At 40.3% G+C, this 24682-nt stretch overlaps 1 protein-coding gene across 3 annotated transcripts in view; it reads left to right on the forward strand.

Annotated features, from left to right (window-relative positions):
- Positions 1 to 1023: 1023 nt before the first annotated feature.
- Positions 1024 to 24682, forward strand: part of PAXIP1 (PAX interacting protein 1) — a 36664-nt gene continuing 13005 nt past the window's right edge. For 2 of the 3 annotated variants that reach the window (XM_049798769.1, XM_049798771.1), the window contains exons 1-8: positions 1024 to 1450; positions 7147 to 7281; positions 9284 to 9327; positions 13935 to 13998; positions 15010 to 15123; positions 18978 to 19622; positions 22463 to 23186; positions 23993 to 24087. In XM_049798769.1, the coding sequence (XP_049654726.1) occupies positions 1364 to 1450; positions 7147 to 7281; positions 9284 to 9327; positions 13935 to 13998; positions 15010 to 15123; positions 18978 to 19622; positions 22463 to 23186; positions 23993 to 24087 (1908 nt within the window). In that variant the 5' untranslated portion in view covers positions 1024 to 1363. Of the gene's footprint in view, positions 1451 to 7146; positions 7282 to 9283; positions 9328 to 13934; positions 13999 to 15009; positions 15124 to 15960; positions 16190 to 18977; positions 19623 to 22462; positions 23187 to 23992; positions 24088 to 24682 lie in introns of those variants that run through there. The other variant, XM_049798772.1, reaches the window with a different exon arrangement.

The raw sequence follows: 24682 nt of genomic DNA on the forward strand, positions 1-24682 counted from the left end.
CAGAGGCAAGATTTATCTGACAATACACGGATGTTTAAAATATGGCAGATGAATCAGGCTCTGGAAGTGCTCATTTCTCTCTCTTGACTGTAAAGGTAATTTAAAGTGATGATTTTCTGATCAGTTACCTAAACTTACGTAAGATACATCCCCCTCTAGGTTTGAATGGCTTACTACCAACACAGAAGGATGCTTTGAGTAGGCTTTTGAAGGGAAATGTCTGATTTCTGTAGTAGTCTGTATGTTCATTAACAAGTTGGATTCTGGAATACGTATGACACCTATTGGATTTGCAGATGTTCCCAGCTGGAAGGGCTAATGTTTTCTTTGGGAAAGGACTGAATTTTGAAAGGTTCTTGAAAAATTGAAAAAATGGCCTGCAACTGGAAAGTGCAAAATGTTAACTCATGTACTGCACACATAGCATACTGTCTGTCACTGCTCGCCATGCTAAGTCGCTGGCTGGTGCTTGATTCTCCCCGATGAACAGAGACGAAAGCCTGAAGAGTGAAGAAAATGGGAGTAGCCCTGGCTTTGACTCCTCCTTGACTTTCACCACGGTTCTGAGTTCGAGGAGGGAGGCTCCAGCCTCGCTCGGGCCCTCAGAGCCCTCAAGGCCCAGCGCAAGGCCCAGCGCAAGGCCCAGGATTCGGGAGGGGGACACACACCGAAACCTGCCATCCGAGAGGGCCACTAGCCGGCACCCACTGCTCCCCTCGGCCCTGCGAGGGCCCCTTCGCCCGCGGGAGGAGGCGAGGCGGAGCCGGGGCAGGAGCAGCAGCGGGCGGCAGCCGACGGGACCCGCCGCCATCGTCGTCGTCTTCGTCGTCTCCCACACGGCGGGAACGGGGGGCGGAGCCTGGGGCAGGGGGCGGGGCCTCGGGCGGTCCCGACAGGCGGGGCTGGAGGGCGGTGCGCTCCCCTCCCCCCTTCCCTCGCCTGTTTGCCAATGGGCGGGGCCGGGTATCCCCGCTGCCCGCCTCTGTCGTTCGGGGCGAGTCCATCGCGTTCCGTGCGGGGGGAGTGTCGCGCCCGGATGCTGGCTCCCGGTTCGGTTCGGAGAAGAGGGAGGAGCAGAGATAGCGCCGGTGGATCAGGAGCGGCCGCTGTCCTGCGGTAGCGGGGGTGGCTGATCGGGCGGGGGGAGCCGCTTTGTCCGGGCGGCTCTCCCCTCCCCCTTCCACCCCCCCTGCGTCCCGGCGGGGGATGGTGTGTCCCGCAGCGCGCGCCTTGCTCGCGCGGTTCGGCGGCTCGGCGGGGGGAGGGGACGGGAGACCCGGGCCCCGGCGGCTTCTCCACAGTGAGCGCGGGGGATATCGGGGAGGGGGCGCGGGGGGGGCCCGCGGCGCTGGTGGCCGGGACCATGTCGGCGGACGAGGAGGAGCTGAAAGTCCCAGAGGAGATGTTCAAAGATGTCAAGTTCTTCGTGGTGGGAGACATCGACCCCAAGGTACCGGGTCACCCTCCCCCTCGCCCCTTCCCACAGCTCCTTCTTGCCCCCCCCCCCCCCGGGGGGGGGAGCACTGTGGCATCGTCCAGCTCCTCCCCCCCCCCCCCCTCTTCCCCCCCGGACACTTCCCCGCGCGGGCTCGAGGTTCACGCGCACCGCCGCCGCCCGGGGAAGGGAACGGCGGGGGGGGTTGGGGGGGGGAGGACGGGCGCGCGCTCGCGCCTCAGAGGGTGTGTGTGTGAGGGGGGTAACGGAGGGTAACGGCCGCGGCCGGCCCGCCACCACCCGCCATGGGAGCCAGCGGCCCCGGCGCGCAGGCCCCGTAGCCGCCTGAGCGGAGGAGGGGCGGGCGAAGGGACTTCCTGTTAGAGCCCGGGCCGGGCGGGCGCCGCGCGGGGCAGGGGCTGTGCCTGCCGCTCCTCCGCCCCGGCTGCGGGCCGCTCCGCGGGGCCGAGCCCCGCATCACCCCCCGCCGCCACACGCACCGCTCCGCCCTCAGCGTCCCGCTGTGCCGGCCCCGGCCCCTCCCGTCGCTGGATCCGGTGTGAGCCCCGCAGGACGGGCGCATCCCAGGACCCCCGTGGCACTGGTGGCCGCCCCAGGACCTTTCGGAGCCGCGTTGGGCGCGCAGAGGGTGCTGATGCGGCTGGAGGGGTCGTCCCCCGTTTTCCCTGGCCGGGTCCAGAGGAGGCAAGGAGTGGAAGGTGCCGACAAACGACCCTCCGGCCTAGGGCAGTGCCCTGGGTGACAGGGCTGGCCTGCTGTGGCCTAGGGCAATACCCTCGATGATGAAGTTGACCTTATAGTTAATAACACCCAGTCACGCTGGGCGAAGGTGGTTAAGAAAAAGTTTCTGTGGCACGTCCAATTAGACAGGCGTTCGCCGTGTACCATGCCTAGCTTTAGGACAGCACCTTCCTGCAAACAGATTACTACGTGTTTCACACTGAAAGTCTTTCCTTCTTCGGTCGTTGGCTGCAGCCGGATCTTTATTCAGCACTGGGTTCCTTTAATCTCATCTCCTAGCATTCACCAAGTCTTGTAGGCCTTTAAGTGAACGGGAGATGTAGGCACTGACCTGTTGAGATGGTTTTTATTCGTAGGAATAAGATTACATGCTAAAAGAAATGCAGTCTAGGAGTGTAGTTAAAGAGCAGGGAAAAAAACCTTAAGGTCTTCCAACTTAAAATTTCTGACAGTGTATTAGAGCTCGAATAACAATTCCTGTATTTAAAAAACCCTATAGCAGCAATAGTATTATGTGTATGAAGATGAGTGCAAAAAACCAATAGGAGTCTTGTATATAATTCATCATACAAATAGTGTCCCGAAAGGCACGTAGTTAGTTCTGTGTTGACATAGCAAGACAATCAGTGGTATTCCCACAGAGCGAGTAAACAAGCATTCTCTTAAGCTAGTTTTCTTTCTTATGTGAAGTTTTATTCTTCTTAGCAGTTAGTGTCATTGTCTTAAGGCTTTGATTTGCTCTAAATTAGGTACACTAAATTCTCCTCTATTTGTGGATGGCTTCCCTGCGTTGCAGGCAGACGCTGAAGGTGGCTCTGGCGGAGCTGATGAGGTCAGGCACAGTGCTGCACAGAACTGGCTACACTGCTTCCAAGACCAGGTCGTGCTGGGAGCTGTTTAGCCACTTTTCATCGTGAGTGATGCCCAAACTGAGAAGCCCTGTGGATCTGAGTTGTTTCTGCAGCCGGCTGGCCTGTTTAAAAAACGTTCCCTCCCGTGCTCTTGGTTTCTGAAACGTCTTGCTGGCGTGGCACAGTGTTACACAGAGGCCAGGATTTGCTCCTGTCTGCGCTGGTGCCTGTGCTGGTAAGCCTTTGGGAGCATGAGGCACCGGGGAGGGCAGAGTCCTGCCTGGGTTGGGTTGCAGAGCCAAGTCGGAGTGAGGCAGTGTGTTGTGCTGAGCTTGGGGCCAGCTCTTGGTGGGTGCCTTCGTCCTTCCTTCTGCAGGTGCCCTTTCTGGTACCCTGGGAACAACCTGAACAAGAGGAGTATTTACCAACTGTGTTTTGAACTGAGACAGAAAGCAGAAATTCTAAACCGAACTCCACAAATAGTTTTTAAAAACAGTTCTTACAGTGAAAAGTTGTTCCATTACTAATACGAATATATTTGGCGCTTTTTACTTCTTCATATACGAATGGATGCCAGCGTGATTTTGAAAAGAAGTTTCCTCCTTCATCTTTTGGGGAGGAGCACGCTTTGATCAGCTTAAATTTCCAGATGTTTTCATGGAAAACCAGTTACCTTAATAAATATTAAAACAAGCCTATCACAAGTGAGCACTCTAATCAAAACAAATCCAAGAGTAAGGAAAAAAACAAAGTAATATATTCAGGTGAATAACGGCATACCCACTACCTATTAAAACATGCGGCATAAACTAGAAGGGAAACAAAAGCCTGGAATTGTGCCTAGATGTTCTTTGGCAAATGAGGGAGAATTAGCCTGCTGGCTTTCAACTTTAAATCCATCCCATTAGGAAGTGCACCTGGCTGCTCATACCTGACAGGGGGTGAGGAGTAGATGTCAGCTATTATTTTGTTTAATAAATGCTTTTCCTGCTTTTCTAAAAGATGTAAACCCAAACCATCATGCTTTGGTAACACCAGTTAAAATCAGTGTTTCATACAGAAAGAGATAGTATTTCATACAGGAGAGAAGGTTCCAGAGGGATACTTTTTACAAGGGCATGTAGTGATAGGACAAGGGACAACAGTTTTAAACTGAAAGAGGGTAGATTTAGGTTAGATGTAAGGAAGACGTTCTTCACTGTGAGGGTGGTGAGGCACTGGAAGAGGTTGTGGATGCCCCATTCCTGGCGGTGTTCAAGGGCAGGCTGGATGGGGCTTTGGGCAACCTGGTCTAGTGGAAGGTGTCCCTGCCCATGGCAGGGGGGGTTGGAACTAGATGATCTTTAAGGTCCCTTCCAACCCAAACCACTCTGTGATTCAATGAAAAGGTAATGCAATGCAGCATAGGGACTTCGAACAGGATATTTGGTTTCTGGTTATCTCTGGTTATCATTATTGTAATTTTTTTTTTACACCCATTGTCTTATTTCTTAGTTTTGAACTATTCCTCTTGTTTCTTACACACATTTTAGTGGGAGAGAACAAAGATAACATTTGTATGCCCCCAAAAATGAAATTTAATTTAATGGATATAAATTAAATGAAATTTCATTTAGTGGATATAAACTGACACCTAAAGTGCAGGATTTTTACAATGAACATATTGGGGCTTTTCAGCATTTTATTTTCTAGTTATAGGTATATGGTTGATACTAGTATAGGTGAAGTTCGTTAATTGTGCCAATACAACTTTTCAGTCCAGGCACTACATAAACTGAAGAATTCATGTGTTCTGAGAGGATTTTTGAAATTGACATGAGCTAAATTAGGAAGAGTCTTTTTCATACAACTTTAAATAATCGTATGAAGTTATTATCTATCATATTGATAGTGTTTAAACTTACTACCTGAAACTAGTGTAACTTTTTGTGCAGAGTCCACTTATGCCAACTCTTTAACGCAGCATTGTTTTGATATAAAACCATTCATACTTATAGCTTATTAGTTGTAACTTCTTTCTCATGCTGTCAGGTTTGGGTGCTCAGTTTTTATTACATTCACTCCTGGTTTTATTTTTATTCTTCCCTTAAGCAAACAGTTGAATGGGGTAACTCAGGGAGACCTATCTGAGACAAGGAGCTTGTGTGGTGGGGCTGTTCTTAGATCTATTTTCAAAAGTGCTTTATTTTGATTTAGCTTTTCCCATTGGAATTACAGCATCTTGTGTTACCTTGCGGTTAACTGGATTTCATGCAGGGAGGTATCCCATGATTTAGGAGATGACTGTGTAAAATGGAAACATTCTCTCCTGCTCCTGACTCTGTGGTGGCAAGAACAGCAAGCTTGTGATCAATTTTCTTGGTTATTTTAGACTAATTCTTTTGTAATTTAATAATATCACATATTCATCCACTGCAGGAAAATGTTGATTTTTTTAAAAAACGGAGTTTTGAAGTCAAGTGCTTCAGTCAGGAAATGCCAAAATTGTCTTATCACTGAGTGGCGATTTTTCCATCCTTGTTTTTCTGCTTAGCATAGATGCTTTATAATAGCCCAATGCCATGTTTTGAAAGAGTCTTATTTTCAGTGCCTTCTCTGTCCTGGTTAGTGTACGTGGTAGGTAGTAATTGCTTAAGGACCAATTACGTAATATTTTGTTTGATGAGTACAGTGCCTTGCTCTCTGCAGTTTACTGTTCTGGGAAGAGCGTTCTGTTACAGAGGGAGTGTACCCAGCAGGTTTTGAGGGATAGGCATCTGTCCCTAGCAGGTTTTGGAGGGTGAACGTCATACCGATTTGGTTCTGCGAAATCATTATGAAGTGAAACTGTTTATTTCTGAATAATAAAAGGGAAAAGGAAAGAATAATCTTAATTGGCATTTTTAACATTTGAACTCTAGACATTAATGTTTTAAAACATTTTTCCCTTCCTCCCCTCTACAACCCACTACCTTCTCTGTTACCTTTGTTCAAACGAAAGTGAGTCCCGTTTTTGGGGGGCAGGAGTGGATTCATCACACAGATCTCTACAACTGAGCTGAGAGAATGCTGAACTCTTAAACCAACATCTTCTAAATGGGCCTTGCAAAAAAGAGGAGTAAGATGTGCTTTGTGAGTTGTGAGGTGTTTTGCGTTTTCTGAGGACGGAGTGATGGAGTGACACATTTCAGTTCCAGCTCTTTAAGCTAGTAATTGCGGGGGCATGTGTCCTACTGCTTTTTCTTTCTTGTTTCTCTAAATCACTTAGTCCTCCATCACTTCTTTTCCCAATACGTCAGCTCTTTATCAGAATGTTTTCCCTTCTCGAGGCAGTGCTTACAACTTGTTTTTGCTTGCAGATCCTTCTCATACCTAGACATGTTCTCTCCTCGGTTCTTCGATCTGGCTGCACTGTTTTGGAGCAGCTGGATGGCTTCTTCAAACTTATTCACATGCTTTGGGATGAAGTGTATTGATTGGTTCTAGAAATACTGGAAACAAATGCATTTGGTGAAGGTGGAATTCTTTTCTCACCTGTTAAATGAACATTTACAGAAAATGCATGAACTTCTTTTTTTTTTTCCATCTATCCAAGTAATTAACTGGCCAAATCTGGAAGAATTCCTATGAAGACTGCAGTGTATAGTTATGATGTTGTTACCTTTTCTAAGGTAACCATTGGATTACCTTTTTTTTAAAATTCAAGCTCTTCTTTTAAAGTATATTCAAACACTTCCAAAGCTACCATATGCAAAAACAAACACTGAGAAGAAGGGTTTTCTTATCCTGTCTGAGAGAAAATTGTTTTGAGATGTTTTTGAGGAATATGTGTTTCAGAAAAATTTTGACATTTTCCAGATTTCTCTCCCAGCCTGAATTGTTTTGGTAAATAAATCTTCAACTTCAATGATTAAAACACGGCAGAAGTGTAAACCACTGGCAATCAGGTTTTAAATGGGATGCATTTGGCAACTTTGAAAAAAGTGCTAGCTGCTTACAGGGGGACAACCAAGAGACGAGGTTATATTCATTCCTCTCATGTGTTAGTGTGTACTTGCATTAATGTTTTCTCAAACAGAAGGTGCTAAAAATTGTTGAATTCTCCCTGTTCTCTTGTAGGTTATTCAACTTCTGAAGGCTGGGAAAGCAAAGGAAGTTTCTTACAATGCACTGGCTTCACATATTATTTCAGAAGATGGGGACAATCCAGAAGTTGGAGAATCTCGTGAAGTTTTTGATCTCCCTGTGGTAAAGGTGAATGACTCATCCGTGACATTGCCAAAGTACTGATGTGGATACTTTATTATTATAACAGAAAATATTCATGTTTGGATAATGACCAAAAGGAAACGTATCTTTAAAAATCTTTTATTCTTGTTACACAAACCTTTATCCTGACTGGTAGACTTCTACTGCAATTCTGTTCCCTCCTTTCTCTTGTTGTTCTGTATCTATCAGTGGTTTGTGGTTTTTTTTTAAGTTTGTTTTCTGTTTTGTTTTTCACCAGAGTTTTCCTTCAGTTATCTGTGAGATGGTGTCTTATTAGCTGTATTTCAGAAATGTTTCTGATGGGAAGGTTCTTAGAGGCTTCTGGCGATGGAAAACCTCAATTTAGAATATGTAGTACACTGCTGAGGGTTCTTTTTAAACTTATAATTGGCAAGGTGCAAAATGATTTTGTTGATTCTGCATATGTGTACTACGCTAATTTTAAACAATAGGGACTTGTAGAAAAATAGATTTTTTTTCTCTTTATTTTAGTTTTTCAAGGTTTGGGTGTGGTGATTTTTTTTTTTTTCCCCCTTATTCATACTGGAATTACCAGTGTTTTGTTACTATCTTGCAATACTGGGTTATTTTTCCAGTGAAAGATTCTGGGCTCCATGTTTGAAAACATGAACTTGTCACCCTGCAAGTCATGAGAATGATCAGAAGAAAAAACACTAGCATTTCACTATGAGTACCTTTGGGTATGTGATTTTGGGTTACTTTTTCCTTAAGGTTGCGGGTGGCAGTAGAGAATTTTGATAGCTTGTGTCATGAGAGTTCACCTGACAGTGTAGAAATGAGTTAATTCCAAAAAATAAAAGGTACTTAGCTAGAGACCTTATGGTTAGAGTGGGTATGCTGATTAATTTTTAGTTCCTTTTTCTGAAGCGTTCTGTGGCATAATTTTAATCGTATAAACAAGAAGAATGCTGCCATTCTCATGTGAAGGAAGGACATCAGCGTCCTAACAGTGCTTTCTGCTTTCTAATGCCATTTACTGAAATAATGTAACTTTCTTCATAACTGCTACTAGCTAAACTTTTTTGTTTGCCAAACCAGAGCAAGTCTTTCAGTAACGTCACTTAGTTTGACCTGAAAACATCACAACATGATCTGTAATCAAGAAGATTAGACTAAGTATTAAGGGAATGGAAGTCAAATGCAAAGGTAGCTTGTTATAGAGAATAAGGAAGGGGAAAACTTGAGGGAGGAAAAATCTCCCATTTTTTTTGGAGGATTGAGGAGTTGTGAATTAAATGTTTTTTAGTTGATTTTTGTGTATGCCTTCTTCTAAGGGAAAGAGAATACCAAGAATTGGGACACCGTAAATGTAGTTACCACAATATGGGTTTTTTTGTTTGTTTGTTATTTGAGGAAAAGTAATTTCATAGTGAATGTGATAACACTCTTTCCCCCTTCTTCCTTATCTGCTGTATTGGGACTGCTGTCCTACATCTCCACTCTCCACCACCTCCCTCTCTCCCTTTGAGCCCTTCTGTCCCAGAATAATGTCAGTTAGGGGCCATCACCTGTGTGCTTAGCAGCCAGCATTGCTGTGTGTTTAGAAACTCCTTTCTATGCAAGGTTATGGTTCCTGACTCCTTGGTGATGAGTGTAAGGTAGGGGTTTTTGTAGGTGTTTTTTGTTTGTTTGTTTGTTTGTTTGTTTTTTTAAGAGCAGGGAGAACTGAAAAAAGGGAAAGGATGAATAACTACTGTAAATGGTTTTCCTAGCGCAATAGAAGGACAAGAGAAAGGGGTCTTGCTCCCATATTGCTGCACAACCTTCGAGCAGTCTGTATTAACTCTTACAAATAAATCAGAACAGTGTTTTTTATAAAAGTGTAGGTATAATGTCTCTGAAACACTTAGACTTTCAAAGCTGGGAGATATGTATTGAAACTAGCTATAGTCTGAACTTGGAAGGTAATTCGTATTTCATACATGCAGACCAAGGTTTTTCATGTCCTGTGGTTTTTATTTTTCAGCCTTCCTGGGTGATCTTGTCTGTTCGCTGTGGAGCTCTTCTGCCGTATCCTTTAAGGTCAAATTTAAATCAATTCTATAGGAAACATGTTAAAATAGATACCATTGAAGGATTAAAGACTCTTTCAACTATGTACATCTTAAATTTTTAAAATGATAGGATGTGTTTTGCCTGCCAAGATTGCAGTGTGCTTGGAGCGTCTTTGTCTTACTTCAGTTTTCCTGCCCCTCTGGCTATTTTGGATGCTTAATAGGCACTTGCAAGAAAGCTGTCATCAAATTGACTCAAAACATTTTAGCTGGAAGGTGATAAATAACTGTGAGGATCCAGGAAAAATGCTTGAGTGCAGTAAAGGGGGCTAATGATGGTCCAGAGTAGAATGGCCTATTCTGCCTTTTATAGAAGCAGAATTAAGTAAGGGATAAATATGCAATAACTCACATCAACACCGTATTATAAATAACACTTTATAAATAGGTGGTGTTAGTATTCCCATTTTTAGGTTAGTCTGTCCTTGCCCTTGTTAGACCCTTGTTGTTCATGTTCAGCTAGATCTATGTTTCTTAACTGGTTCGGAGCATATGTGCTTCCACATGGATGGCATATTTCTTCCTCTTCATGTCAGTTACTGCTGTTTAATCTTTATTTATGTTCCCTTCAATTTTTTCTTTGGATCATAGGAATGGTGACAATGGCTATTATTATAGAAAAAAAATAAATGCATCTTTTCCTCAGACCATTCATGATAAAGATTCTGCATATGGAAAAGCTGAAGCAGAGCAATACATTTCAGTACAGATACGAGTGGATGATTGCAACAAACCATGCCAGGACTAGGGAGGTATGCTGTCAGGCATGAGATCTTATTTCGGAATGACGTTAGCAGGTGGTCGTGTCTATAATGGAAAACAAGAGGTGGTAGATGCACAAATCCAGGTGTTTGTATTAGGAATTCAGGTCTTAATGTGCTTCAGTGATTCAGAATTCATGTTTTATACCCAGTATTGCAAGGTATGTGTCTTTGCCTCTCGCTGTGTTTCGACTATTTTGGAAATAGCCTGTATGTTCTCTTCTTCCCCAAGAGAACTCAGCTCAGGCCGTGAACTGTAGGAAGAGAAAGCATTGAATTCATCAGATAAAATGATACAGTGAGGTGTTTGCAGCTGTTTTGATCACGATAATCAACATGTCAAATAGGATTCAGTAGTCAGTGTGAAACATTTGCCATAGTCACGCATAGTCTTCAGACTGAAGCAGAAGAAGGTTTTTGATGAATGACTTGGCTTCCAAATGGAAGAAATGCACCCAACATTATGTGGCAAAACCCAAATTAGCAGAGCTACTCCTGTATTACAAATAATTTGATTATTGTGATGTGATCTAGGGTCGTGATTTTTGTCTTTTGCATCTGGAAATGTGTTTCCTCATCAGGATGGGAGTGTACAGTTGCTTGTGTTGCATGTCTGTAAGCCTTTTCCCTGTTCCTAAGGTCTGGTTGAAATCTTGGAATTAGCTACATTTCCAGGCTTAAGTAATCTAGTCTTGCATTATTAGCATTGTTCTTTTCCATGGAGAAGTTGCACTATTAGAAAATTGGTCTTCTGTCTGAAAGCAGGGTTTTTTAAAAGGGTACTTGAAGATCTGATGTTATTACGTACCCAGAAGAGAAATCAACAGATAAAACCACTGAGTGATGCAGTCCATAACTAAATTGTAGCAATAAATGTGTGAATGTAGTCCTCAGTGGCTATTGCTCGGGAAGTCTTTATTGTGAGTGTATAGGAATGGCCAAATGAAAAGACCAGGTCTCAGTAGTATCATATTCTTGACTTGCGTGGAAGAACGAAGTTTTGTACACCTGTCAGCAATAAATGTGTCCTTGGACCTTTGACTTTATTTTTTCTAGCACTTCATGTCCTTAGAACTTGGTGTTCTTAGATTTTATTCTGATCCTTATAGTGCTCACTAAAATGGGTTGTTAAGTCTTAACTTTGTTCTGTTTCAGTCTCTTTACGACTTCTAGTGCAGTGGCATCCGGCCATTCATTAGGGTTTTAGGTACTGCCATAATGAAAAAAATATAGTAGTTAATAGGCATAGCTTTTTCCAGTTGACTGGTTTTGGACCCTGTTTAGGGAGAGGTTTGAGACTCTAAATTTTTATCTTTTGTTTATGTTTTAATTTGGAGATGTAATGCTCAAAGTGAACATTGAATTTCTGAAGAAACAAGTCCTAGAAACATCTTTTGTCAGACGTATAGATCTAAAAGAGCCATAGAGATTTTATGTTGGCTTACCAATTCCGGTACTTATTTGATGGGCATTTGCTTGTCAGTTGTTAAAGGTGAAGTTTAATGTAGAAACATTTAATACAGTAAAAAAGCATAATAACTTCGCCTGTTTCTTATGAATACATTTTAACATTCCACTGTGAAAGTTGTTTTGACCAGGGGGAACTTCAGAAGGCAAAACGTTCTCCTCTTCCCTGCTAGCTGATGGTCACAAAATCTGACTGACCTACAGCTGAAGGGAAGTAACAGAAAAATTAATCTGGAAGCAGCCTTTGTGAAGAAAGAAAGACAATTTAGTGTGTGAGAACTTGAGCTAGAGTGCCATAAAGAGGGCTGGTGATATCTTTATTAATTCTCTTGCTAGCAGCAAAAGCAAGAACGAGGAAGGTTTATTTTTCCACAATCTTATACAACCGAGCTGTTGCTTCTTTATATGCTAGGAGCAGATGTTAAAGGCAGGGAGTAGACAATGGTACACTTTTGAAAGATCCAGTACTGAATCTCTACCTTAGGTGAGATACTGAGCAACACAGTGAAATTTAGGACATTCATCAGACTTGAACTTCTTGGAGTATTCTGGATAATGGCAGTAATCTATTCTTAAGTTTTAAAGTGCTCTGGGTTTTCTTGTCAGCTTGCTGTCTGTAGTCTTTTCTGGGTCTCAAAATTTAAGTATCGCTGGTGCATCTGTCAACGGCACAGGGAAAATAATTTTGTTGAATTTCAAAAATCTCAATGTGTAGCAAAATGCACATCTGTTTCTATAGTCATTTTTTTCCAACAAGTTATGCATGTATCTTAAACACAAAATCGTATGAAAGCATAGAAAAGGCAGGGAAGTTACAGAAGTCAGATGGTCTGTCTGTCTTTCCGGGTCACTTCTGTCAGACCATTCTCTCTCCTGTTTCACAAGGGCCCTCCTGTAGTGGAGATTTCATAGTCTCCTGAGTCAGTTTACAGTGCCTCACTATTGTGTTGCTAGAGTTTAACTGCATTACCATGCTGCAGTCTAACCCTGTTTTGATTTATCTGAGCCGCTCTGAACAGGGAGGACAAATTACTTCTCTTTTCATTTGGTAGTCTTTAAAGGATTTGAAGATGTGTTGTCTTACCTTCTTAAACACATCAATTCTGGTCTTTCAGTTTCCTCTTGTAAGTCATATTTATTAGGTCTGTAAAAATTCTCATTGCTCTTTTTCATATACTGTTTCATTTATTAGTCTCTTTCATGCATCTGAAAACAAGAGATCTTGTTGAATTTTGAAAGCATGGTGGAAAACTTCATGTTGGTTTCAGGCTGTGTTTTTGTTTTTACATCCTAGTGTGATATTTTCTGTGTTTCATAGTAGCTCCTAGATTTCATCCTCCCTCCCTGTATCTGTTGCCTAGCCAACTTCCAATGCAGAGTTACGCCTCAGTAGGAAAAAATCAGCTGCGGAAGATCTGATACTTGCTTATACTGACTTGCCTACAACTATTTGCAGATAATCTCTCCAATACTTTGTTTGGTTTGTTGTTTTTCTTGATGTGAGTTTGTCCGTTGGTATGTTTGTTGTTCAGTGCCTTTTGTGGACTTAATAACCATGCTGTATGGTGGGAAACTGTTTCTACTTTTCCAGTCTTTGAGAAATTGCAAAGGGCAAGTTAGGTTCCAAAAGGTTTTTTTCAATCAAAAAATCCACCATTTGGTTACCAAACTTAGCCATTTCTGAAACCTCTGGCTTCTGTATTGCTTTCTAACCCATTTTCTTCTTTTTTCTTTTTTCTTTTTTTTGTAAGGCTGTGCTTTTATTTCTTGCTGGTGTTAAATTAAGTAATCTACCAGATTGCCATCTTTTTTAATAAGCGTGTGAATAACTTTCTCACAGGTGTCTGCTATTAGCTTTTATTTTAGAAAAACATTTTCTTGGTCTGTTGTTTTATAAAAATTCTTGTGCGCCGTAATACTTCTATATTGTGTGTTGCTGACTGTAGCAAAAAATTGTTCTTCAAATTCTTCTGTATTTTTTAAGCATGGAAGATAAGCATCTGATAATGGAAAGAATGTTGTACTATGGAAGGAATCTGTTGTACTATGACTCTTGATGACTTGACTCCTGTAAGCTAAGCATCCTGAGATGGGCTGAGGGAGAAATCGGTTGTAATATTAGAGGTGTCTTGATCCAGTTTGCACTTCATTTTTTTTCTTGATGCATACAACTTGAATTGGAAACAGACAAAGTGCTTTTAAAGATAAAAGTTTTTAAATGGTCAAATACTTGATAATATCTGAGAAGTACTATGCATACTACTTAGTTTCCTTCTAATGTCCTTCAGGAAGCTCTCATTTAAATTATTTTGCATCCTTGACACCTGCTTTCCAGTGTAAATGGCTTTTCTCCAGAATCATGTCAGATCTTTTTTGGAGTCACTGCCTGTCTCTCTCAGGTAAGAGGTGAACCATATTTCAGTCTATTCCAACGTACAATATGTGTGCTATGCTTTGGTTTTTTGTTGAGAGATACCAGTTTTTCTGTTGTACTATGACTTTTTTTCTGTATGTTGGGTGAATTATCACCTATGACAGTTTTTCACTGAAAATGAGGGCATGAACATTTCAAATTGTGAACATTCAATCAGTAATTTATCTTATATTCAGCTGTATGGTGATTCTGAAATGCGGAGTACACTAGACTATAAAGTCTTTGCTCCTTTTCCTCTATTTCTACATTAACACAGTATTCAGTCAACGTGTTTTACCTACTTATGCACTGAAACCTTAACAAGGGTGCCAGTGAGTAAACTGGCAAGGTGGCGCTTCAGCAGCTTGTGTTCATTGTCAGCTGTATAGATCTGTGACCAGTGTGTGTGTGCAGATGGACAAGGTAAGGCCCTAGGTACTAATGGAATATATGTGTATATGTGCTTTAGAATTTTTAACAAATTATTCCTGTAATACTGTCACTAACTCTGAATGGTAATGACTTGAATACATGTGGCTTTCTTGGCAGGGGAGGGGGACATTTCTGTGGCATAAATTGCTAGAAATGAACACATGTGTTTATTATAAACATAAATAAACATAGGCTATTAATTTGGTCTACATGTTAAAATTCTGTTTAATGAATTTAAACAGGTTGTCTAAGAGAAATAATTCTTGTTTGCTTGATCACTAACTTTTTTCGCTTGTGGAAAGCAATATATTAGTGTTGAGTTTTACAGGAGTGAAGAACTTTCTTTTCTCTGTGCAGGCTAAAAATCATTGTTTAATGTCTTTTCTTGTTGCATCTCTTTGTCACCCTCTTTTCTCTGTAACTTTCATGCTAATTTGGTATTTAAAAGTGATAGGTAATACATTAGCTAGACTTGTAAATGGTATGTGATGAATTGTACTAAAATTCCTCAAGCAGAAGGCAGCTGGTTGCATAGAACTAAAAGGCTTATTTACCTTCCTTTTAGGTTTCATCTGAAGACCGAAGTACGCTGTGGGCTTTGATTACTTTTTATGGAGGGAATTGCCAGCTGAGCCTCAATAATAAGTGTACTCATTTGATTGTGCCTGAGCCAAAGGGGGTAAGAGTTTATTACATGTACAATTCTTCTTGTTGTAGCTCTCATTTGCTTTTGAATAATCAAAAATTTTCCATCTTCCTGAAGTTAGGATTCTTAAGACTGTTCGTTAGTCAAACAGCTAAATTCAACACAATTATGCATTGCAGCTATTCAGTTTATATTTATTTTCTGCATGGCTTTAAGCCTGATTAATTGAAAAGATGTCCAATTTTATATTGGTATTTGTATTTCTGGTTGAATAAAACATTTTATTCTTTCTTCTGTTTCTCTTAACCTAATTTTGACATGTCATAATCATTACTGATTTGTAAATCTGTAGGTACAGAATCAGTGAAGAAAAATGAAGGACAAAGTTGAAAAATTGTGTAAAATGCCCTTCGATGTTGTGAGGGAGAAAAGAATAAAGAGCAGAAGGACAAACAGGGTTTTTTTCTTTTTTTTTTTTTCTTAAAAGAGAACTCTCAAAATCCCTCAACTCATTCCTCTTAAAGAGAGATCGTAGGATAAACATTACGCAGCATTCCTGTCCCAACTGCTGATAAAGTAGTCATACTTCAAATCATTCCCATCATAGAATATCTCAGGTTGGAAAGGACTGACAAGGATCATCCAGTCCAACTCCCTGCTCCTTGCAGGACCACCTAACACCAAATCAGATGACTAAGAGCATTGTCCAGATGCTCCTTGAACTCTGACAGGCTTGGTGCCGTGACCACTTCCCTGGGGAGCCTGTTCCAGTGACCTCTCACCCTCTCAGTGAAGAATCTTTTCCTAATGTCCAGTCTGAACTTCCCCTGACACAGCCTCATTCTCTTTCCTTATATCCTATCAGTGGTCACCAGAGAGAGGAGATCAGCACCTCCTTCTCCACTGCCACCATTGAGGAAGCTGTAGACTGCCTCAGCCTTCTCCAAGCTGAACAAACCAAGTGACCACAGCTGCTCCTCACAAGTGTTGCCCTCAAGACCTTTCACCTTCTTGGTCATCATCCTCTGGACACACTCTTAATAGTTTGATGGCCTTCTTACGTAAATTGAGGCACCCAAAACTGCACACAGTACTCAAGGTGGGGCTGCACCAGCGCAGTGTAGAGTGGTACAATCACCTTCCTTGACTGGCTAGCTATGCTGTGCTTGATGCACCCCAGGACATGGTTGTCTCTTTTGGCTGCCAGGGCACACTGTTGACTCATATTCAACTTAACCATCAACCCAAACACCCAGATCTCTTTCTGTGGGGCTGCTCTCCAGCCTCTCGTCCCCCGAGTTGTATGTATAACCGGGATTACCCTGTCCCAGGTGCAGAATCTGGCACTTGCTGTTCTTAAATTTCATACGGTTGGTGATTGCCCAGCTCCCTAGTCTATCCAAATCTCTCTGTAAGGCCTCTCTACCCTTGGTCCACAGCTCCTCCTAATTTAGTGTCATCATTTGTCTTCCTACTCCCATGTAGGAAGTCAAATGCTGCCGTCTTTATGCAAATGGAGAAACTGAATCAGAAAGATCAGGTAACTGGCTAAGGCAGCATTAAGCACATCAGAATAGCCTCCTCTACTATAGTGCTAGTGATTCTTAGGTTATAATAGTTCACTGAAACCTCATGAAGTGTTCAGTACTCGTCTTCCTGAAGAGGAAATATATTTGTAATTGATATAGTGTGTTTGTTCAGAGACTGAAAATACTTAAAATGATTTGAAGCTCACTTAAAAATGATTGTTTGGATGCTTTTACTTAACATGGTGGATGGAGCAAGTTTTTGGGTTTGTTTTTTGTGTTTTATTTTTTGTCCTTTAATAACAGAAGCGCATTTCCATCACCATTTTTTAAAATTTCAAGTAAGTGGGAGGGGTCACAGGGGTTAGTTATTTGAATGTGAATAACTCTTAAGATCAGGTTCTATACGCTACCTCCTTACATAAATCTGTAAAACTTTGTCAAGTTTCTAATACTGTTTTATACAGAGCGAGTATATTACTGTCCCACCAATGACCCTTTTCATGTTTTGGAGTTAATGGAAACTGTCTAATACTAAGATGGATAAAAACATGTGGTAGTATGACAGTAAACTTATGCTTGCAATACATAGGAAAGAGCTTTAGAATAAAACATGTGCTGACAGTGGGAGAAGAGAAAGTGTGGACGTGGGAAATGCTTTCTTTCTCTTCCCTGTTTCATTTAAAACTATAGGAAAATTTGTAGGGTTTGGGGGGGTGGATGGATTGGTTTTTTGGTGGTTTTTTTTTTTGAGTGCATGATCTTTCTTCTGTGGAAGATTTAGAAGGGTGTACCAAACACTACTCTAGTTGTCTCCTCCATCACAACAGAATGTAATGCTTGGACAAAGAACTTTGCTACCTAAACTGGTGTTTTCAAGAGGCAATGATATACATTTAAGTAGTGTTGCCTTAAATCATAAGCTTTTTAGATCAAAGAATGTTGTCTTGAGCTTGCTAGTCAAGAAACTGAAAAAAACACATAAGCATTTCATATCTGTAGGATAAAATAAATATTTAATTTATTTAATCATTGAATGGGAACAATTTTATAGGATGATTACTTAAAATGCTTCTAGTCCTGCTGCTCTGATACACTGTTATAAGGGTATCTGCAGCAGTTTGTAATGAGAACAGTTTTGACACTAGTGAAAACTTAAATGATTGCTTTGACTAGACACAAGATGATAAAACAAGATTCTTAATAATTCTCACTACAAAGAAGAATGAAAACTCCTGTCTGCAAATAAACTTGGTTTCATCTGTAATCTCTTTATTGTGTATGAATGACAGTTTCATTGTAGGAAATAACTCTAGAGACTCATTAAATTAAATTAATTTCCTTTGAATGTGCTAGTTGTTAATTTATATTGTTTGACATCCATAGAAAATCCCAGTTCAATCACTTTTAAATATTAGATCCTGATATTAGTTTCAAATGGTCTAAAGAAAGTTTTCATTTTTTTCCCCACTGTCTTGATATTTGTGAGGGGTTTCTATCAAAGAGGATGTTAGAATGAATAGAGTACTGATGCTGTGTCTATTTCTTAGGAAGGGAAACAGTGATGTTTTACTATTTGTACATGTCTTGAAATGATAAGGAAGGAGGGAGGGATAAAGTTTTCTACTTTGTCAACATCGTAAACCTCACATTGAAACGATTTAGCTAATATTTGCACAAAAGTGTAACTTTCAATGTGAAGGCAACATTACAGTTTGCAGCTTCTAAGAAGGTGTTTGAGAGATACCTGACCGGTTTCTGATTTGTATTCATCCTGAAATGCATTTTTTTCAGTGATAGCCTTGTAAATATTTGTCTCTACTTCATTGTGAAATTCTGATTTTTCCTAAATGCTTTTTCGTGGTGTTTTTTTTTGTTTGTTTGGCGTGGGGTTTTTTTTCTTTTTTTTTTTTTTTAGTGGAAAAAAGGTAAGTATAAACTGTGTTTAGACTCACCTTAATGTCCACCTAAAAATCAGCTGCATCTTAGTATTGACTGTGATGTTCCTAGCTGCTGGAGTTCTGAAGGCTTTTTCAGAACAAAGTTTCATGATTGTCGAATCCTTTGGTGTTTGGGTTTCGGAAGAATTTGGGTAGTGATGTGTTTGCAAGTGAAGACTTAACCTTCTGCATTTTTGCCTTATGAGTCCTTTATTTTGTAAATATGGAGGGTTTTGTTTTAATCTCTTGGAACTTGTGGTTACGCACAGTAGTATAGTTTGTCTTGCTGGTTCTGGGAGACATCACTTTCTGTTATTGGACAGCCTCTTGTGATCTGCCTCTTCATGCTCTAGTCCTGCCCTCAAAAAAGTTATTTGTGGGTTTTTGTCTGTAAATAAAATCTTTTTTTTTTTTTCCCCAGGAAAAATATGAATGTGCTTGTAAACGGGACAGGATTAAAATTGTGACACCAGACTGGGTACTGGATTCTATAGCTGATAAGATTAAAAAAGAAGAGACTCCTTATCATCCTCGTTTAATTATATATGAGGAAGAAGAAGAGGAGGAGGAGGAGGAAGAAGAAGAAGCAGAAAATGAAGAACAAGATTCTCAAAATGAAGCTAGTACTGATGAAAAATTATCAAGCCCAGCATCTTCTCGAGAAGGATCACCTTTGGGTGATCAAGTTTTTTCACCAAAATCTACTACTGCTGATAAGGCAAAAGGGGAACTGATGTTTGATGATTCTTCAGATTCCTCTCCAGAAAAGCAAGAAAGGAATTTGAATTGGACACCAGCTGAAGTCCCACAGGCATCCGCAGCAAAGCGTAGGTTGCCTCAAGGGAAGGACTCTGGGTTAATTAATTTATGTGCCAATGTCCCGCCAGTGCCAGGTAATATTTTGCCTCCGGATATGAGAGGCAATCTGATGGCTTCAGTACAAGGTGCCCAAAGTTCTGATCGACAGGAAATGATGGCTACGTGGAGTCCAGCCGTGCGGACATTAAGGAATATTACTAATAGTGCTGATATTCAGCAGATTAATAGACCATCAAATGTAGCACATGTAAGTGTTGGATTGTTAATTTATAAGATATTGGACTTTTTCTTAGGAACTATCGTATCCAAGAACTTCAGTTTCCTTTTTTTGTTCTTTAAATGTACAAAGGATTGAAAGTTCCCCATATTACTTCGAACTTGTGGCCAAATTAGTAACCTCCCTGACATAAGTAACTTCATACCTAGCAGGTTTACAGAAGTAAGAATGCATTTGGAAAAAATGTGTGAAAGAGTAAAGCTGTGTTTAACTATAGCATGGTTTAGAGTTTCAGTACTGGTTTCTTGGTAAGAGAGAAAAAAAATAATTTAGAATTATTTTGCTAGTTCAGGAAACCCTGATTTCGTACCCATCAAGCTTTTCAATCAGTGCAAGAAATTATTTGTGCTGTAAACACATAAAACTGTAAAATTGTTCTCACAGTAGGTTCAGTTCTATACTGTGTTGTTCTGCTGGGCATCATTAAGTTGTTACATAGTAGAGTCAGGAGTATGATACAGAAGTCCTAACTTAAAAGTTCTTATGCCACTCATATAGTTGAAATAATTGCAGCTTTTCTATTGAATTTATTTTTAGAAGAAAATAAAAAGCAAGCGAGCATGCATTGAAATAACGTGCAGCATTGAAATTCTTAGATGTTCATGGGAAGGGAACGTGAGAAAAGTAGGTGCTATAAAATGTTAGACATATCTTTTACTTAGATAATTGCACTGGTGCATTTATTTGGATGTTCATCTGATGGTAAAACTTTCAAAGGTGCCTGAATAATAGAAGCTTAACAGCTAGTACTTAAACACAAAAAGTAGTAGCTCAGAAACATTGGTTCTTTGTTTATGTGAATTCTGAATATGAAATAGAAATACAGGCTTCATTTTAAAACTGAGTCTTAGATTCCTCTTCTCAGTGCCTTGAATTGTTTAAGGACTGAGACTTCTGGGTAAGGACTGAGCAGAACCGCCAACGTCCTGGCTGGTTGGCCAGTGCTGGTAAGTTGGCTGATGCTTTCATGTCTGAACACCACATCCTCTACAAGTCATTGTACTATCAAATATTCCTTAGTGGTGTCTGTGTGTAAGTATTTTTCTGTAAGTAGTATCCATAGAGCTACAGGGCAGTTGATGGTATCATGCTTTGGCTAGACTTTGTTCTCCAGAAGTCTGTTGGACTAGGGACTTGACTATGGTGTGCAAGGACTGTTCTCAAGTACCATATCAGGCTGCTGTGTAGGTTGCCTTGCTAGCTCCGGCACATGCAGAAAAGCTTTGCATCTTAGAATTGTGAATCCCTCTGGCTAGGTTAAATTGTACTTTGTATCCTGCTTGGGTACCAGTCTTGGGTGGTTTCCATGTCTTGGTGCACAATCTTGGAAAGTTAATGTTTAATTTGAACCTCAGATTTCTGCTGAATGGCAAGATCTGTAGTAATAAGGCATTTTGCAGAGACAAAGTTATTTTCTGAATATAGCCCTAGGATACTTTTGAAAGTTTTATCCCTTTATTTTGAAATATGTGTCCTGAAGCTTCTGTAATTTTGACTTTTGGGACTTTTTGTGGAGAGCAGCATGAAGACCTCTCCTCATACTGAGCCACGGAAACATTCTTTTTGTGTATGTTATTTTTAGTTATTGAATGTTTATACTGTGGTGCTGTTTAGACATTAGTGGTGGGTGATGCATTGATAATTGTGGTTGTAAATGTATGCTATAGCAACAACATCAAAATTACTTAGATGAAACCTGAGGTGTTTTGAAGTGCATTGTAAACACTTGAGCCACCTCAGATTAAGAGTTGATGGACATCTCATTGAAAGCATACAGTTCATTGGCTTTGTGTTTTAGTGATGTGCTTTGATTCCTCTCTCACACACACACACATCACTGAAGTTTACACTGTATGTGATGAACTAGTGTGGGTGAAGGAAACAAGCTTTGCAGGATTCACCAAAGCTGATTTCATGTTTAAAAGACTTTATGAATGGCGAGTCTAGAGTTTCTTATTGCTCCATCTAGTTTTTAATAGGTAGTTTATATTAAAGCATTTTAATAAATATGTAGAACTCATCCTAATCTGTTAGGAATTTGCCTAATTTTCCCTTTTCTGATGCTTTAAAAACTCACTTGCTAACTCATGTCTGCTTAGTGTGAAATGATTTTTCCCTTAACAGTGAGTTAAACATCTAAAAGTGAAATTAAACTCCACATTACTTCAGTGCTCTCTATAAAGCTAAAATCTGTTATTCTTAGTATGGGTTTGTTAGTTTGTTGCGGGTTTTTTTTCCAAGTAACTATTAGTGCTCAGCAGATCAATGTTTTTCTTTGTATTTTGGGATTCAGTTTAAAAAATAGAGCTAAATATTCCTGGATTGGTTCAAAAGAAAGCAAGGTTGTGTTAAGTTCCCATGTTTCAAACAGCACTAATTAGTAGAGCCATTATTAGCAATTTTTAAGTTAAAGAAAATAAGACTGTGGCTAAACTTTGAACTTAATGGGCCAATGGGATTGTAAAATGAATATTACAGTTGATTGAATTGATCAATGTAATTATTTAATATAGTGTTAATAATCATAATGCTATTGGAGATACCATCAATAGTAAAGGGATGGGTTTTAATGTTAAATTTTGCTAAAATGTGCATTGCCTTATATTAGGAGCCACGTGTAGCTCCACGCTTTTTTATGTGCAAGTCCTGTCTTTTCATTTTGCTATTAACGGTTAAAGATTTTTGTTTAATTCACCAATGTATTTATGCAGTGTTCTTTTCTTTTGAGAATTGTATTTTCCCAGTAGTTCTTTAAGTATTTTAAACTGAATGACAACAAAAAGGTCACAAAACTAATTTTTGTTTTCTAGATATTACAATCACTTTCAGCACCTACAAAAAGTTTAGAACAACAAGTAAATCATAGCCAACAGGGACATCCAAATGCGGTGCTGTTTAGTCAAGTGAAACTAACACCAGAGACACATTTATTACAGCAGTCACATCAAGCACAGCAGCAACAGCACCATCCTCTTTTACACCTTCAACCTCAACAACTTATGCAGCTACAACAGCAGCAGCAGCAGCAACCCCAGATTTCCCAGCAGTCTTTCCAACAGCAGCAGCCTCATCAGTTTTCACAACAGCAACAGCAAGTTCATCAGCAGCACCAGTTCGCACAGCAGCAGCTTCAGTTTCCACAGCAGCAGTTACATGCTCAACAGCAGCTACACCGACCTCAGCAACAGCTCCAATTTCAACAGCAGCATGCTTTGCAACAGCAACTTCATCAGTTGCAGCAGCAACAGCTACAGCAGCAACAGTTGCAGCAGCTACAGCAACAGAATCTGCAGCAACAACAGCTGCAACATCAGCAGCAGCAAATACAGCAGCAGCAATTGCAGCAGCAGCATTTACAGCGATTACACCAACAGCATCAGCAACAGCAAATGCAGAATCAGGCAACACAACACTTAACTCAGACATCTCAAGCACTACAGCATCAAGTTGCAGCCCAGCAGCCACACCACCAGCAGCAGCAACAGCAACAACTGCAACAGCAGCCGCTTTTTGGACATGATCCGGCAGTGGAGAGTTAGTAATTATTGCCTTCTAATGCTGGAAAAAAGTGGCTAATGGCATGACATAATGTGGGTTAGAATATAAAAAAATAATGCTGCGTTTACAGTGTGGGATTGTAAGGCTTAGAAATACCATTCATGGCGCAGGACCTGTTTTACTAATTTTTAGGCAAACAAGATTTAAATTGTAACTAAGGATGATCCAGAAATCTGAAAAGCATGAGAGCACTGAGAACATTCTCTTTTCAAATATATACTTTATGCCCCTAGCATATAAATTATACTATGCGAACAGTGTTAGAGTATGAATACCATAATTGTTTTGGGTTTTTTTTTGCTTTGGAAGAAATGGGGAAGCTTTCAAACAGCGTAACAACTGGAAAGGCAGCTTAAATTTTGGAAATACTAGTAAATTTATGAGGGTTCAATATCAAATAGGAAGTTGTCATACCTTGTTTTGAATTCTGTCCATGCTAGTAGAACTGAAAGCTTTTTGATTGTTTTGACTAGTCATAGTTGATCTGTTTAAAAGAGTAAGTTCTCTTATGTTTTCCTTTTGGTACCCCTTCCTTGTGCCCCTTTAGCCCCCCTTCTTCCGGAAAAAAAGCACCCAGAACAAAAACAGACCCTGGGCTGAACTGTGCCTTTAGATGTGGCTGTCAGCTTTGAAATTTTGGATCCTACTTTTTCCAGAGAGATTTATTCAGAATTAACTGAAGTTTATAACCTGGTAATAGGAAAGATTAGTGTAGCAAATATGTTCTGAGGTGACTTGTAAATATTTAATTTTTTGTTCTTTTATTTGCCAAACTATTCCAGTTCCAGAAGAGTATTTCCTACTGGGCTGTGTCTTTGCAATTGCTGATTACCCAGAACAGATGTCTGACAAACAGCTGTTGGCGACCTGGAAACGGGTAAGATTCTACTGTATTTTTAAAAAAACTATGGTAACATAATGTCATAGTAACTAAATTCTAAAAGAAATCATTGGAAGTATTTCAGCACTGTTCACTTTTCTTTAGGCATCCTTTTGTGTAATGTTTGTGTTACAACCTAAAAACCATTATTCAACTGCAGCTGACCAGAAAAAGTCATAAAAATGCTTTGGATGTGTGCAGCCTCGTTGAATTGGGCCTTGTCAGAGCATGAGCTAAATAAGTTATAGCCTTAACTATTTCCTGACTATTTATGTTTTTAATCAGGCAGCTCTAGTGCAGCAAATGTAATATAGCATTGCTATCTAACTTTATTGTATAAAAAGACTTTTTTTTGCATATAATTTTGGCATTTAGTAGCCTGTGAGGTATCCACCTGAGTGAATAAGATGGAAGAATAGAGTGTTTCTATTTTTTGCCAACTTCTATTTTTCAGAAAAATCTGATTGTATCCTTTCCTAAATGAGAGGACTTTGATGTTCTTCAGAAACTTCTGATGGATTTTATAGTTGAATTTTCCCTACAATTTTACATAATCAAGTAAGCTGTTGACATTTTTAACAGCACTTGTGTT

The sequence above is a fragment of the Accipiter gentilis genome, chromosome 4, assembly GCF_929443795.1.
Source record: "Accipiter gentilis chromosome 4, bAccGen1.1, whole genome shotgun sequence".
NCBI classification, from domain to species: domain Eukaryota; kingdom Metazoa; phylum Chordata; class Aves; order Accipitriformes; family Accipitridae; genus Astur; species Astur gentilis.